Source organism: Camelus dromedarius, chromosome 5 (genome assembly GCF_036321535.1).
Source record: "Camelus dromedarius isolate mCamDro1 chromosome 5, mCamDro1.pat, whole genome shotgun sequence".
Classification (NCBI taxonomy): Eukaryota; Metazoa; Chordata; class Mammalia; order Artiodactyla; family Camelidae; genus Camelus; species Camelus dromedarius.
Window position 1 is genome coordinate 2,814,226 of NC_087440.1, and position 14,819 is coordinate 2,829,044.

Genomic DNA, 14,819 nt, shown 5'->3' on the forward strand with positions numbered 1-14,819 from the left:
TGGCTAATTGGCTGTGTGACCTGGGGCAGAGGGCTTAACCTCCCCGAGCCTCCATTTCCTCCTCTATAAGATCTACTCACCTCCCAGGATTGCTCTCAGTGTTAAATGAGATGGGGGTGTGTGGACAGACAGCGCCCAGGAGTAGCTGGATTCCCATACAATGACTGGAGGTGAGGCCTCAGTCATGGCAGAATCACCACTTAGCAGAGCTCTGCTAGTGTTTGCTGGGCCCATGCGTGCCAGGTGTGTGCTGCTTGCTAAGGGAGACACGACTGATAATTTAACTTCCTGCCCCAAGAGCCCCTTCAAGCTTCCCCGTGATTCGGGGAAGGCACTCCTCCCTCCCCATATCCACACAGGTCCCTGTGGCTGCAAACAGCCATCCGGAGCCTTCTAGAAGGCACTTGGGTCTTGCCGTCGGTGGGGCTGAGCCCACATGTCTCCCCGGGGCCCCTCGTCTTTCCTGGAAGACGCTAAGGATTATGGGTTGGATCGTGGCACATAAACCTCATGCCCCTCTCAGCTGAACAGTCAGCCTTGGGAACAGAAGACCAAACAGAAAGCACAGTTGACAGTTGTGATGAACTCTCCTGCGTTACTGCTGCACTGACTTGAGTTGTGCAGCGTGTATCCAGACAGGGGCTAAAGAATTACTTTGAGAAATAGGAAGCCATTACTGAACTGGCAGCTGGCTTTCCCAAGACGCTTGGCAGGAGGCAGGGACAGTGGGAAGGAGTACCTTTGGCCTCAGCAGACGTGGATGAGTCCTGATCCTGCCTTCTGGTTAGTCCTGTGGGCAGTCACCCCGCCTCTCTGAGCTTTTTTATGTTCCATAACCTGAAACGGGGTCATTTATGAATGGGCTGGGAGAATTGGAAGACCCCCCCACCCTCCACAGTTAGAAACAGCATCCCAAGGTCACCTTGGATGGGGGTGGAGTCTCCTTCTTGGCGTGGGCTACAGGGGCGGTGGGAACCAAGCTTGGCTTCCTTTTGCTTTGGAAACCGGTCTTGATCTTGGGCTTGAGGCATGGGGCGCAAGTCTGTGGGGCTGTGTCTACCTGCCAGCCTGATGGGATGGGTGGACTGCCTGGCCCCCTCTCTCCTCCCCACCTGCTGCTCCAGATCAAACAAGCCACCCCTTTGCAGGCAGCTTGGAGCTTGAGCATGGACTGTGTGTACTAGCTTCAGCCGCGCACAGTAGCGCAGCCACGAACAGGGGACCGGTTCACAAGGGTGAGCCGCTGCCAAGCCCTAGGTCATTTTGCAGCATTTTTGCAGGGAACGTTTAAATCTCATGTTACTGTGTCCTTTACAGCAAATATGAGTATTTATGCTTAATGATCTCTCCAGTCAATATTAGCCTTTTGCTTATTATAAAAGCCCTCCTGTTTGTTCCAGAAATGAGTAAGAATGATCCAGGCAACCCTCACTTTAAGAAAATCCAGTACGTAGGACTCTGCATTCACAAAAGAGGCGTGGATTATGTACCTTTGTGTTACAAAAGGTTATTTTAAAGGGAAGGATTTAATGCAAGGATTACTTTTCAATTGAATGCCCCCAGCCCTGGGACCTTGATTTGGGGGAGTTTAATCCCAAAGTGCGTCTTTAACGTAAATAAGGCAGGTGTATTTGACTTGCAAAGCTCACATGACACTGACTCGTTAGTAAATAACAACAGGCTGGTGCTAGACGAGGCTTATTTTTGAGAAGTTTGCAAATAAGAAAAACCAGCTCCCCACCCTGTTTTTGGCTCTTCCCTGTTCTGTTCACCTTCATAGACTTAGCAAGCCTGAGACATTAAACCCACTCCCAGTGCCAGATGAGATGAGTCTGGGCTTTAGGCAATTTTTTTTTTTAAGCCACTGAAACAGGCCTGGCACGTAGCAAGCTCGTCTGGCATTCCACTGGCCGGGCTACATCCTGAGGGTCAGCCAGCAGGGATGCAGGATGCCACTTCTCCCTGTCAGTGTCCTGGCCTCTGAGCCTCAGTAGTGTCATCTGTTCAGTGGGAACAGTTCTGCTGCGTCTTTTTCACACGTGGGGAAAGCCCGATGATTTCCCAAGTGCCCTCCCAGCTCTCGAATATGAAATTCCATTCAGGTCCTGCTGTTGAGAGCACCCTCGTCAGCCAGTGTGGTGCCGGGCCCTGGAGGAGGAGGGGCAGAGGTGAGTGACGCCTCATCCCAGGTCAGCCTGCTCGCAGGTGGGTGCGGTGGAGACACATGCCCTCTTGGTGACAGCATCAAAGAGTGCCACAGAGGAGGGGCCCTGTGAGTCAGACCCAGGGACTGAGGAAGGCTTTTTAAAGGAGGTGACGTCAGGGTCTTGATGGTTGGGTAAGGGTCTGACAGACTTTGGGGGATGGGGAAGGAAATGTGTATTCATCAAGTGCCAGTTACTGTTGTTAGGCCCGTTGTGACCCCCACCCCCACCCCACCCCACCCCCACCCACGCCTTCCAGTGAGTTACGCCGGCTTCATGGGTGTCCAGCCTGTGCCCCACCCAGGGCCCCCGCGCAGAAGGGGCCTCCGCTCAATTTAATGCTCTTCTTTCACCATTGAAATCCTGAATAAGTTCACTTGTGTCTTTTTTTTAAGATTCCCCATATAAGTGATATCATATGGTATCTGTCATTCTTTTTCTGACTGACTTCACTTAGTGTGATCATCTCTAAGGCCATCCTTGCAGAGACAAGCTGCTATAGATAAAGTAGATAAACAACAGGGGCCTACTTATAGCACAGGGAACTATATTCAATACCTTGTAAAACCTGTAATGAAAAAGAACATGAAAAGGTATATATATACATAAAACTGGACCACTGTGCTGTACACCTAAAACTAACACAACATTGTAAATCGATTATCCTTTTTTTTTTCTTTTTTTTTTTTTTAATAGAGGTACTGGGGATTGAACCCAGGACCTTTTGAACAAGGGGCCCTGCATTTTGCACTGGGCACTTTGCACTGGGCACCCCCCAAATTAGGTAGCTGGTCCTGGCACTCAGAGATAGAATCACCTGCCCACAGTAATCCAGCTGTTGGGATCTGCACCAGTTGACCTCTCTGCTGCCTGGGGTCTGAGGGAATTTTCTAGATCAAGAGAGAGTGGGATGGACAAAGTACATACAGAGTGGGGTGTTCAAGTCACAGGGAGCTATGGGATCCCAATAGCAGGGGGTGGTGAGGGCAAGGATTTGAGGGGCCTGGGCTATGGGGGCCTCACCTGGTTACCCCCTAGGATATTTCTGCGCCGGTGTGAGTTTCTTCCCGAGAGGTGATGAGACAGGCTGGTGGAGGGCAATTGTAAGGTACTGGGCTTTTATGGCTTTACACTGTGTCCAAGTAGAAAGTCTGAGGCAGGAGGTTTGCCAATAAAACTCAGATTGTATTTGGAAGTAAAAGAGAAATGGAGGTACCCCGAGTTCCCCCAGCTCTGGGAGCCTGCAGGGCAGGACTGTGCCTGCACGTGGGCTCCCTCGAAGCACCCCGCCAGCTGCCGCAGACCAGCTTCCCTGCCCCTCTGACGCATGCCTGGGCTGTCCCCGTCTGACCCCCAAAGGGCCAATTTTGTTCTCTGGGGTCTCAGATTCAACAGGGAAGTTGAATTGAATCAGCGAACTTTGGCACTTGAAGCCTAAGGTGAAAACCCGGGCTAAGACAGGAACCCCGTGGAGCAGCCCCGGGGCCTGGTTCACACGTGAATTCAGTTCAGCCCTCAGTGGTGCAGACCTGCAGGCGGGGAGGATGTGGGGGGCCTCTTTCCTCGGGACCCAGGTACCCAGCTGCAAGATCTTGCACAAACAGCGTTGTTTTAGAATCTTTCCAGGGGCAGCATGAAAAGCCATGCTTTCCCACCCCAGGGGGTCTCTGAGGACGAAAACAAACAAACTTAACTCAGAGCCTGACTTTGTGATAAAACAAAAGAGGACTTGGAATGGGAGCAAAGTTCAGAGTCTTTTGTTGCAGAAACTGGTTCCCTCTTGAAAATGCGGACTGATTTTATAAGCTGCTTATAAGCCAGCTCTCCCCTCCCCTCGCAGACAGACACTTTTCACGGTCCTTCCCTCCAGGGCGCAGGGAACCAGAATTCTCCCACCCGCACTCGGTTCCCTGCCAGAGATCTGAGTGGTTTCCCCGCCCTGCCTCTTTGAAGTTTCATCTTTTATGGTTGTTGGGGCTTCCTTTACGGGGGTCGGGTCGGGCTAGGCAGGGCACCCCAGTGCCTCTGGGGTACAGTCTGAATGATCAGGGCCGGTGGAGATCAATGCAGTGGCCTCAGTGTGGCTCTCAGAAGCTGTAGCTGCCTGCAAGGTGTTTTTAAGAAGGGAGCTTGGACTACAGGGCACTGAGGCCTGGGGAGAAAAGCCAGTGCCCCTGGGCCCAGGGGACCTGGAACAATCTTGCCGGGGCTGCAGGGCAAGAAAGATGCTGATGGAAGCAGGGGCCCTTGCCCACTGGAGGAGTACATCCTGGTAGGTGCTGGGGAAGCAGCCTGTGGGGGAGACCCTGAGCACGCCTGCACATTAGGGCCCCCGGTAAAAGCTTGTTTTATGTCAGGATTGCAAGAGGAGCTCATTTTTTCAGGACTGGTCTGAATCCTGCATGAGATAAAAGGATGGAAACCTTACCCACCTCAGCCCGGGCCTCCACTTTGTTCCACTGGAGACGTGGGGCCAAGCAGACCAGGGTCAGGGCGCCAAGGCCGAAAGAAAGTCCTTCCTGCGGGGCCCAGCAGGCCTCTCCCTGGAGAAGGTTGCTTATGACCCAGCTGGGCGGCCACTGACTCCTTATACTCCCCTCCCTCTAAACCCCTCCGGGGTTGGGGCCCCAGGGACTCCCCCAGAGAGCACAGGGAGCAGATGAGGCAGCACGAAGGGCAGACAGAAAGTGGTTCCGAGTCAGGCCATCCGGTGAGGATTCCCACACTGCGTTGCTGTGTGGCCTCTCTGACTTGGGGTGTGTCCTCTGAGAATGGAGTTATTTAATTCTCCCTCCTGGACTTGGGATGGTGGAGAGGCAGACTGGGTGAAGAGCACTGAGCATCCTGCACCTCCCATCCTCTGGGGACTCAGGCAGGGTGAACAGCCCTTTCCCAGAATCACCCTCCGTTATTTGCAGGGCATTTAGAAAATACTGTGTGTTGTGGTGGTGAGAGTGCATGGAAGAAGCTATATATATACATATATATATATATATGTATATATATAGCTATAAAAGTGTGTGCATTTGCAGGGCTGCATAGGGCCATAGGTAGCTGTTATAGGCATGGTTTTTGAAAACCCACTGCCTTCCCCGAAGGTGGGCAGCATGTGTTGGAGCAGTGGTCCCCACATTGCCACATCCCAGGGCCCCTTTTAACGTCCAGCCTATAGGTTGCAACCCTGAGAGAGTAATGCAAAGTCCCTGTCTCTAGAGAGATGTGAGCTTGACTCCCAGCTTTGCACTTCCTAGCTGAGGACTGTGGACACACTACCTGACTTTCAGGACTTAGCTCTCCTTAAGTGGGAATCACCAAGAGGATGAACAATTGAGATCGTGCATTTAAAGTGCTTTATACTAGCAGCCTAAATACCCATCAACAGATGATTGCATAAAGACGCTGTGGTGTAGATATTTCTACAGTGGAATACTACTCAGCCATAAAAAAGAATGAAGTCCTACCATTTGAGCAACGTGGTTGGACCTAGAGACTATCATACTAAGTGAAGTAAGTCAAAGACAAATGTCATATGATATCACTTACATGTGGGGTCTAAAAAAATGATACAAATAAATTTATTTACGAAACAGAAATAGACTCACAGACATAGAAAACAAACTTATGGTTACCAAAGGGGAAAGGGTAAGGAAGGGATAAATTAGGAGTTTGGGATTAGCAGATACAAATTACAGTATATAAAATAGATAACAAGGTTGTACTGTAGCACAGAACTATATCCAATAATTTGTAATAATGAAAAAGAATATATTTATATAACTGGATCAGTACACTGTAGACTGGAATCTGCCACAACATTGTAAATCAACTATACGTCAATAAAAAATCTAAAAATTAAGTGCTTCATCCTCTGCCTGGAATTTGGTGAAGGTTCATTAAGTGTTGGCTGGTATATCAATACGACTGGCTGGTTTATTTTATTAATATTACTACTAGTTCTACTAATATTCCTCTTAGTACGATTTCCCCTCAAGTCTCAACTCTGTTGGCACATTTTATCTTTGCAGATATAATTCTAATTCTGATATGAATGCGAATACTAACATGAATACCCTTATGAACTATACAGGCTGAGTCAATCTATTAAATAATTTATACAAATAACAGAGATAAGACTGGATGATGATAATAATATTAGTTTAAAAAAAAACCCAGTAAGTTACTTACTGAGTGCTTAGTTTTGAATTGGGCATTATTTGATGCACTTGAAATTACTCCCAACAGCTTGAGGCAATAAACTCTGACTGCATCTCCATTTTACAGATTAGGAGACTGAGGCCCAGGAGATTGAAGTCACTTGCCTAAGATTTCACAGCTGGCGAGCGGCAGAGCTGACATGCACGTGCAGGCAGCCAGCTTTGCTCTGGTCCATGCGCTTTCTTTCTCTTTTTTTTCCTCCCATGCGCTTTCCTAGTCTAGCCCCTTGCAGGAGAAACCCAACTGGTCCGAGCAGCCCTATTGCTAATTCCCCCCCGGTAACCTTGGCAAGTTACTTTACCTCTTTGGGCCTCAGTTTTTGCATCTGCAGAATCGTGACTTCTGGCCACATGGACTGCGCGTTTCCTGGCCTCCCTCCTCCCCTTGCTGTCATTCTTCCTTGGTACTCCCGCTTCTTAGGGGGTAAACCACCCCCCAAGCAGAGCGGCCGGTCAACTGTCCAGAGGGTGGTGGCAAAACACAGCCCTTGGCCCCAGAGATCAGCGGCTGAAAGGGCCCCTAGGTGGACCCAGTACAGGCGGCGGCGGTGGCCAGACCGCCCGTGATGTAATGACCGATTAGGAACTTCCTCTTGGAAGCCTGGCTTCCTCTAGGGGCCAAAGGTGCTGGAGCTGAGGTGGGGGTGGGGAGGGGCGGGTGGGAGCGAATAAGAGGAAACTCCTGTCAGCTGGGCCCTGCTTTTGGAAAGAGTTCAGCGGAGAGGCTCGTTCTAAGCTGTTGACCATTAACATGGCCCTGTGTACATTCCTTCTCTGCTTTTACTGCCGGAGCCCAGTGGATAAAGGACTAGTCTCCCCCTCTCTTGACAAAGAAAAAAAAAAGGAGCCTCTAATTAATGCTGCATCTCTGGACTTGCTGCAAAACCTGAAGCCATTTCTGCAGCTTAAAATGACAAAGGAAGGTTAAGTGGAAACTTCTTTTTCCCCCTTAAGTTTGATAACAAAAACTACTTATCTAATGGGCAAACAAGGCTTTTAAAGGGGTGTTAGGTTAACCAGATGCAGGGCTACATAATTACTCCCAGGCCTGGGAGCCGCAGATGAAAAAGCTGCCGGTTGGACGGGAACTTAAAGCCACAGGCATGACATGGGACAGAAGAAAGGCGTTTTCCAGGAGGGCAGGAGGCCCCAGCGGGGCCCTGTGCGAAGGGGATCGGAAAAGCCAGCCCTCGGCCCCTCTCTGGCTCTGCCACCAACTTGCTGGGTGACCCTGGGCGAGTCACTTAACTTCTCTGGGCCTCTGAGTCTCCGAGTCTCCCTTCCCAGCTCTCAGTGGGGTCTGCTGCTGCTTCATTGCTCACTGAGGTGTGGCTGAGCCAGCCCTTTCCACCCAGCCCCAGGAGAGGCAGAGGCTGCTGCGGCCCAAGGCAGTGTGAAGCAGCAGCCAGAGCTTTGAACTTGGAGGAGGACGAGCGATCCAGCTCATGCAGACTCTCTGAGCCTTACGTCGACCTTCCTTCAAGTCTAAGGGGTGGGAGACTTGAATTTGGGCGCATCTCTGGTTCGCCTCCCAGGATGGATGAGTCCAAGGCAGTCTGGCCCACTGGAAAGGGGGGAATCACAAAGAAAACAAGCTGCCTTGCGTGCACGCAGGCTTTGGGAGCGTGCAGCCCACGGGAGAGCACAAAGGAACGTTCCTGCCCTTTGTTTTGACAGAAAACTGCTGATTCAAAGAAGCTAAAGGCTTTTCTTAGGATTTCAGCTCTCCCCGCCTCCCTCAGGCTGCAGTTGGCCCCCTTGGTGCCCCAGCACCCCCACAAAATTACACGTTGGGTTCACAGCACCCTCCCTGGGCAGAGAGACCACGAGGAAGGAATGCCAGCCATTGGAGGGGCCAGCTCCAGTGCAGGGGAGAGGACCCATTGGCAGGCCAGCCGTCTCCTGCCCACCGCAGCCATCCACCACCCTCTGGTGGCAGGAATGTGGGTGTCCCCAGGAGGCCAGGCCAGGGTGGAAACGCAGGGGCTGTCCCCTGCGCTGCTTCGGAGCGCTGCTGGGGCCACTCCAGGACGGCCACGGAGGGCTGGCCTCACAGTGCACGTCCAACTTTCTTCATTGTAATTCTTTCAAGGCATCCTACCTACAATGAAACACACACAGCTCTCTAGTGACAACCCGAGTTCCTATTGTACCAGTCAAGATAACAGATGTTTCCAGCACCCCGGAAAGTTCCCTTATAAAAGCGCCTTCTCCATCACCCCTGCTCCCCAGAGGAGTATCTCTGCTCTGATTTCTGTCACCATAGGTTAGTTTCGTCTACTCAAGAATTTCATATAAACGGAAACAAACAGCACATTTTCTTTCGCTCAGCACAGTGCATCTGAGATCCACCCACATTGTTGTGTATTTCAGTAGTTTTCCTTTTATTGGTGAGTTGTGTTCTGCCGTATAGATGCACTTTATTTTTGTTTATCCGTTGTCACAGTCTGGGCTGCTGTAACAACGATACCATAAATTGGGTGGCTTAAATAATGCATCTATTTCTCACAGTTCTGGAGGCTGGGAAGTCCAAGATCAAGGTGCCCCTGGAGCTGGTAGTGAGAGCCATTTCCTGGTTCATAGATGGCTGAGTTCTTGCTGTCTTCACATGGGTGAGGGAGCTCTCTGGGGTCTCTTTTAAAAGGCACTGATCCCATTCATGAGGGTTCTAGCCTCATGAACAATCACCTCCCAAAGATCCTACCTTCTGTCACACTGGGGGTTAGGATTTCCAACATGTGAATTTGGAGGGGCACAAACATTCAGTCCATAACATCCATCCTCCTGTTAATGGGCTTCTGAGCTGCTTTCCAAGTTAGGGTGATGACAACATTCACGAAATCACAGAAACGTAGAACCCATTGTTCAGATGGGAAGACTGAGGCCAGGAGAAGGGAGCTAACCTGCCTGGTCAGGGCCAGGAGGCAGGACACCTGGCTGCAGGACTCCTGAGCCCCAGCCTGGCGCTGCCCTGCCAGATCGACGACCCCAGCCATCGCACCAGACCGCGCCCCTCCTCTCCCTCTCCCCCTCCCCCCGGAACCCTCCCCGCCGGGACCCAGAGTCTGGCTGGGAACTAGGCCAGGCCCTGAGCAGGGGGTAGTGAGCAGGAGTTTCGGTCAGAGCGCGGTCATCTTTGATGTTGTTCACTCGGGTCTGACTCCCTGGTATTTATTTGCAATTAAGGAGCTGGTTCCTAATTAGGCTGATGGCGGGACCGCAGCCTTGGAGCCACGAGAAGAAAAAGATCCTCTGCAAGAGACGGTTCCCTTGCACCCTGAGGGGCAGCCCAGGCTGCAGACGACGAGAGGCGTGGTGGGTGGAGTGGGGCTCTGCGTCTGTGGGAAGTGGAGGGGGGACGGGACCCTGGGTTTGGGGGCACCTGCCTTCTCGCTCCCAGAGAGCATGTCAGCTGGTGTTGAACATATGGCATAAGGTCTGAATACGTGTGTGTGGGTGTGTGCGTACAGAGTCCCAGGAGCACCCATCTTTGTTCCACACAGTTACTCACTGCTTCATCCCTCACTCCTTTTCTTACAGAGCACGTCTCTGCCCCTCAGGTACCTCGCTGGGAGCTAAACCTTAACATGTGTAAAGTCCTTTACAGGTTACAAAGGGCATTGCTATCTACTGCCCTACTGTCACCTCCCATGGTGATGCCCCTGGGTCATGACCCCCGACACCCCTAAAGAGCCCTGGCCCCGGAAGGGTTAGGCCAGCGCTGGGACGAATAAACAGCAACTTCTCTCTGCTCCCAACCGATCTGCTGCCGGAGTTGTCCATTTTACAAATGGGGAGACTGAGGCTTGGGGACACCGAGTGGCTCATTCATGGCCACACATCCAGTCAGTGGTGAGAGCTTAGGTCTGTCTCACTCGGAAAGCTTTTGGATCATGTGACATGCATTAGATTAGAATTCTGGGGTCTTCAGTTCTGCCACCCAGTGCTGTGTGTCCTTAGGCGAGGTACCCTGGACCCCCGGGTGCCATCTTTGGGGCACAAGGACATGGGACTCACTTGGTGGTTCCCACAGGCCAGTCTCGGGACTAAGTTGTCATTAGCCCACAGTGAAAGAAAAGAAAATTTCTTAAAATCTAAATGTATGAACTTTAAATTTCTGACTTAGGTCCTACATCTTTTGTTAGTATCAGATTATACTTTCTTTTGTGTAGTGACAGGAGACGGTCGTGGGGTTTTTAGTAAATCTGTACGTGACAAAATAAAACCGTGGTAACCCTGTGATGTTCCCAGCCCTTCCGTGAAACAGTGTATTGGTTGGTCTGTGAAAGCCCAAAGCATTGGGGCTCCCTGGACGAGATGATGCCAGAGGGGACCCTCAGCCTCTGGAGCCCCGAGACCCCAAGAGCTAGCTGGGGATGGGGAGCCCCCGAGCCTGGTGATGGCCTCACCTGCTGGCTTGCTCTCTCCGGACCAGACCTGAGACACTGGTCCTTGCCCAGTGTCCCCCTGGGCCTGAGGCCATCGGCCCCACCTACTGGGCAGGATTCCCATGGCAGGTAGGGGTGAGGGCAGTGTGCCAACACTTGGGGTGTATTTTATTTCCTTCCTCCTCCCCTTGTAGCATGTTCCAAGTGCACCCAAGGGGTATATGCAGACTTGGGGCAGATGCAGAGAGGATTGAGACCCACCCCTTCCTACATGAGAGTCGAGGCCAGCCAGGGGCACTGACCAACAGCACAGACACCTGCTCAGGCCAAGGGAGGGGCTGCACTTAAGGCTCTAGGTGCACGGGACGGAGAGGTCAGAGAGGGCTTCTCAGAGGCGGCAGTCTATCTCCTGGAATTTGGACGACTTGGCCTGCAGCCCAGGCCTGATGAGGTGTTACCCAGTGTGCTCAACCAAAGAGGCTGTGGGAGGTGAGGCCTGGCCCAGGGAAGCGTCCCTGAGCCAGACAGTTGGGGTAGGCTGAACCCTAGGGCACAGGGTACCATCCCCGTGAGGAGCCCTGGGGCAAGGCCAGGACACAGATCTTGATGAGGTGGGAGGAGAGGATGGGAGGGCATTTGGCGGGGCTGGGGTGGGAGGTACTGAGACTCTGAGGGGGACAGGAAGGCACACTTGGCCTTGAATTAAAAGCTTTAGGAGCTGGGAGAGAGGAAGTGCCCTACCCCCTCAGTCCAATTACCCCACACTCCCTGACTGTTAAACTGCCTCTCTGCCTTTTAACAATGGAGTGGCTACACCCTGGGACAGAGCTGCCACCTTCAGACTAGGGCGCCCCTCTCTGAGCCTTATCTGAAGGGGGGAGTAGCAGGAATCCCCCCCTCAGTAAGACTGTGTCTTCAGGAAGCTGGTGGGTAAACACCATGAGAGCAGCCATGGTTACAGAGAGGGAAACTGAGGCCTAACAGACTGGGAGACTTGCTTGGTACATGGGTTTCATGGGGAGCCTGCAGGGAGTATGGAGGAGGGCTCCCCTCGCGAGTGAGGCTCCAGCACTCACTAGTGTGTACCCTCGACCCATATAGCACCTCCCTGGGCCTCAGTTTCCACTTCTGTGAAATGGGGTGATAACAGAGGTGGACCAGGGCTGGTATAAAGAAGGCACCCAGCTCATGGAAGGCACCCCGGGATGCCTGTTGCCCATCTCATCACCGAACGTTCTTCGGGCACAGCGTCATTGTTTCCCCACCTCTCTGTGCCCACGGCACTCATGGAATTCTTGTTGCTGGGGGAGAAGGTTGGTGCTGCAGTTTCATGGCCAGGGATGGGATGGTGGTGCTCTCCTAGCTCTTGGGAACGCTCAGGCCAGTGCCGGAGGGATGGGTGAAGAAGGGGGCAATGGTTTGGGGTGTTCCTGGCTGCCCACCTGCTGGGACTGGCTTAGTGTCCGCACCTGCGTCAGCCACCGAGGGCTAGAGCTGTCTCTTTGCCTGCTGGCTAAGGAGGAAGTCAGCTGAGGGCAGAGAGCAGGGCGTCTTTCCAACCCCCTGCCCAGAACATCAGTTGGAACCATGAGGGGCCTGGATGGGGACTGTGAGACAGAATGATACGTCCTTAGTGGGGGTGGGGGCAGAGGGGGGCTGGGGACCTGTGGCTGGGACCTTAATGCCAGGCAGAGGGTGAGGAGCATGCCCTCTGGGGCTGTGCCGAGGCCCCTCAGGAGGACAGTTTCCTGCCAGGGGCTAGGAGGGCCAGCCCTAAGAGGACGTCAGGGGCCCTGTCACCCTGCGGCCCCGGGGCTTCCAGACGGGGCTGGGCTGAAGGCAGACAGAGCTGACCTCACCCAAGCTCCTGCATGAAGTTGTCAGCAGTGCTTTCTCCCTTGGGTTTGACTGGACTTTGATCAGTTTCACTTGGAGAAGCCGCGCCATTAAGGGCCTCTGGCAGGTCCTCATCTGGCCTCCAGCAGACCTCCTCCCTCTGCAAAAGTCCCAGCCCAGCCTGTGTGGGAACCCATCACCCCGCTGGGCAGTCATGGGTGCCCACCTGCTTCTCAGAGCCGAGAGCTCAAAGGAGAGGCCAGATGTCAAAACCCTGCAGATCCTGAGAGCCGGCCACACACAAAAGGGCAGTGAGGAGGGGGCTGCCCTTCAAGACAGGCCCCGGCTTCTGTGTGGTTTAGGTCTGCGCTCAGAAGACTCTTACATTCACACAGACAGGCAGAGCTGCCCCGAGCTGGAGTGAGAAGGGATTCCAGGCATCATTCCAGACATTCCTCTTGGCTGTCTGGGGAAACTGAGGCCCAGAGAGGAGCCGCACACCCCTGTGAGGGCTGGCGACCTGCAGCCCTTGAGGAGCGATTTCCTTTAGCGCTTAGAGGCCCTCAGCTTCTCTGTCTCACAGTGGGTGCTGTGGTTCTGGTGGAAACCTGCACTTCCTGCCAACAGAGGAAACTCGAGGACCGGGGGTTGGGGGTTACTGGGAGACTCCGCAAAATGCTCAAGGCTGAGGCTGAGACCACGATTCCGGGCTGGAACAGATCGAGGAGGCCGTGTTCCTGACTCTACCCCGCCCTGAGTCCCCTCTATGGGGTGATTTAGGCCCCCGAATAGTTCAAGTTGAGGCTTGGACTGACCCGGTGCAAATCCTGGTTGGTGCCCCTCACTGACTGTGTGGCTTTGGGCAGGCTGCTGGTGTCTGCCAAGCCTTGGATCTTCACCTGTAAAATGAGAAGGTGGCCTCCTCAGAGCTGTGGGAGGACCCAGTGAGTCCCCTGTAGACGGAGAAGTGCAGGGCACAGCACCTGGAACGGTGGAGGGGCTCAGCGTTCCTCCCTCCTTTGGATGTGTGGGTGCACGTCCTACTGGCGTGTGTTGTGTGTGTGTGTGTGTGTGTGTGTGTACCTACAACATCTGGCGCACAGTAGGTGCCTTGCCTTCTCTGTAGGTCCTTCGTGTGTGTCTGGGGGTGGGGGGCGCCCCTGTGTATTAAATTTGAGGACAAACCGGCAAGCGGTGGGTGCTGAGTACTGGAAACCCCACCCACCCCCTCAGCAGCCAGGCCGACGCCTCCCCACCCGGAATTAACATCCCCGTGCCCTGTGCTTCGCCCCGCAGACGCCAGCATGTCTCCGGATGCCACCAAGCCGAGTCACTGGTGCAGCGTGGCCTACTGGGAGCACCGGACACGTGTGGGCCGCCTCTACGCGGTGTACGACCAGGCCGTCAGCATCTTCTACGACCTACCTCAGGGCAGCGGCTTCTGCCTGGGCCAGCTCAACCTGGAGCAGCGCAGCGAGTCGGTGCGGCGCACGCGCAGCAAGATCGGCTTCGGCATCCTGCTCAGCAAGGAGCCCGACGGCGTGTGGGCCTACAACCGCGGCGAGCACCCCATCTTCGTCAACTCCCCGACGCTGGACGCGCCCGGCGGCCGCGCCCTGGTGGTCCGCAAGGTGCCCCCCGGCTACTCCATCAAGGTGTTCGACTTCGAGCGCTCCGGCCTGCTCCAGCACGGGCCCGAGCCCGACGCCGCCGACGGCCCCTACGACCCCAACAGCGTCCGCATCAGCTTCGCCAAGGGCTGGGGGCCCTGCTACTCCCGGCAGTTCATCACCTCCTGCCCCTGCTGGCTCGAGATCCTCCTGAACAACCACAGATAGCGCCCCGCCGCCCGCCCCGCGCCCCGCCGCGCCCCGCCGCGCGCCGCCGCGCCGCCGCTGGGGCTTAGGGCCCAGAGACGCAGCCCCTCCCCCCGGACGACCCCCCCCCCCCAGATATCATCTACCTAGATTTAATATAAAGTTTTATATATTATATGGAAATATATATTATACTTGTAATTATGGAGTCATTTTTACAATGTAATTATTTATGTATGGTGCAATGTGTGTATATGGACAAAACAAGAAAGACGCACTTTGGCTTATAATACAGATATATTTTCTTTCTTTTCTTCCTTCCTCTTTTTTTTTTTTTTTTTTTTTAAGAAAATGATACAG

General features: G+C 53.6%; 1 protein-coding gene and 1 long non-coding RNA gene across 4 annotated transcripts in view; one reads left to right on the top strand and one right to left on the bottom strand.

Moving 5' to 3' along the window:
* The window catches only part of SMAD6 (SMAD family member 6), a 74,079-nt gene extending 59,576 nt beyond the window's left edge, over window positions 1-14,503 (top strand). For 2 of the 3 annotated variants that reach the window (XM_064485494.1, XM_010985119.3), the window contains exon 4: window positions 13,939-14,503. In XM_064485494.1, coding sequence (XP_064341564.1) covers window positions 13,939-14,480 — 542 coding nt within the window. In that variant the 3' untranslated portion in view covers window positions 14,481-14,503. Of the gene's footprint in view, window positions 1-2,102; window positions 2,169-13,938 lie in introns of all 3 variants that reach the window. The other variant, XM_064485493.1, reaches the window with a different exon arrangement.
* On the bottom strand, window positions 1,664-6,983 carry LOC135321263 (uncharacterized). Its single transcript, XR_010380817.1, has 2 exons — window positions 6,721-6,983; window positions 1,664-2,148 (listed from the first exon to the last, which is right to left on the bottom strand). It is a non-coding gene; the product is annotated as an uncharacterized LOC135321263 (long non-coding RNA).
* Window positions 14,504-14,819: the final 316 nt, after the last annotated feature.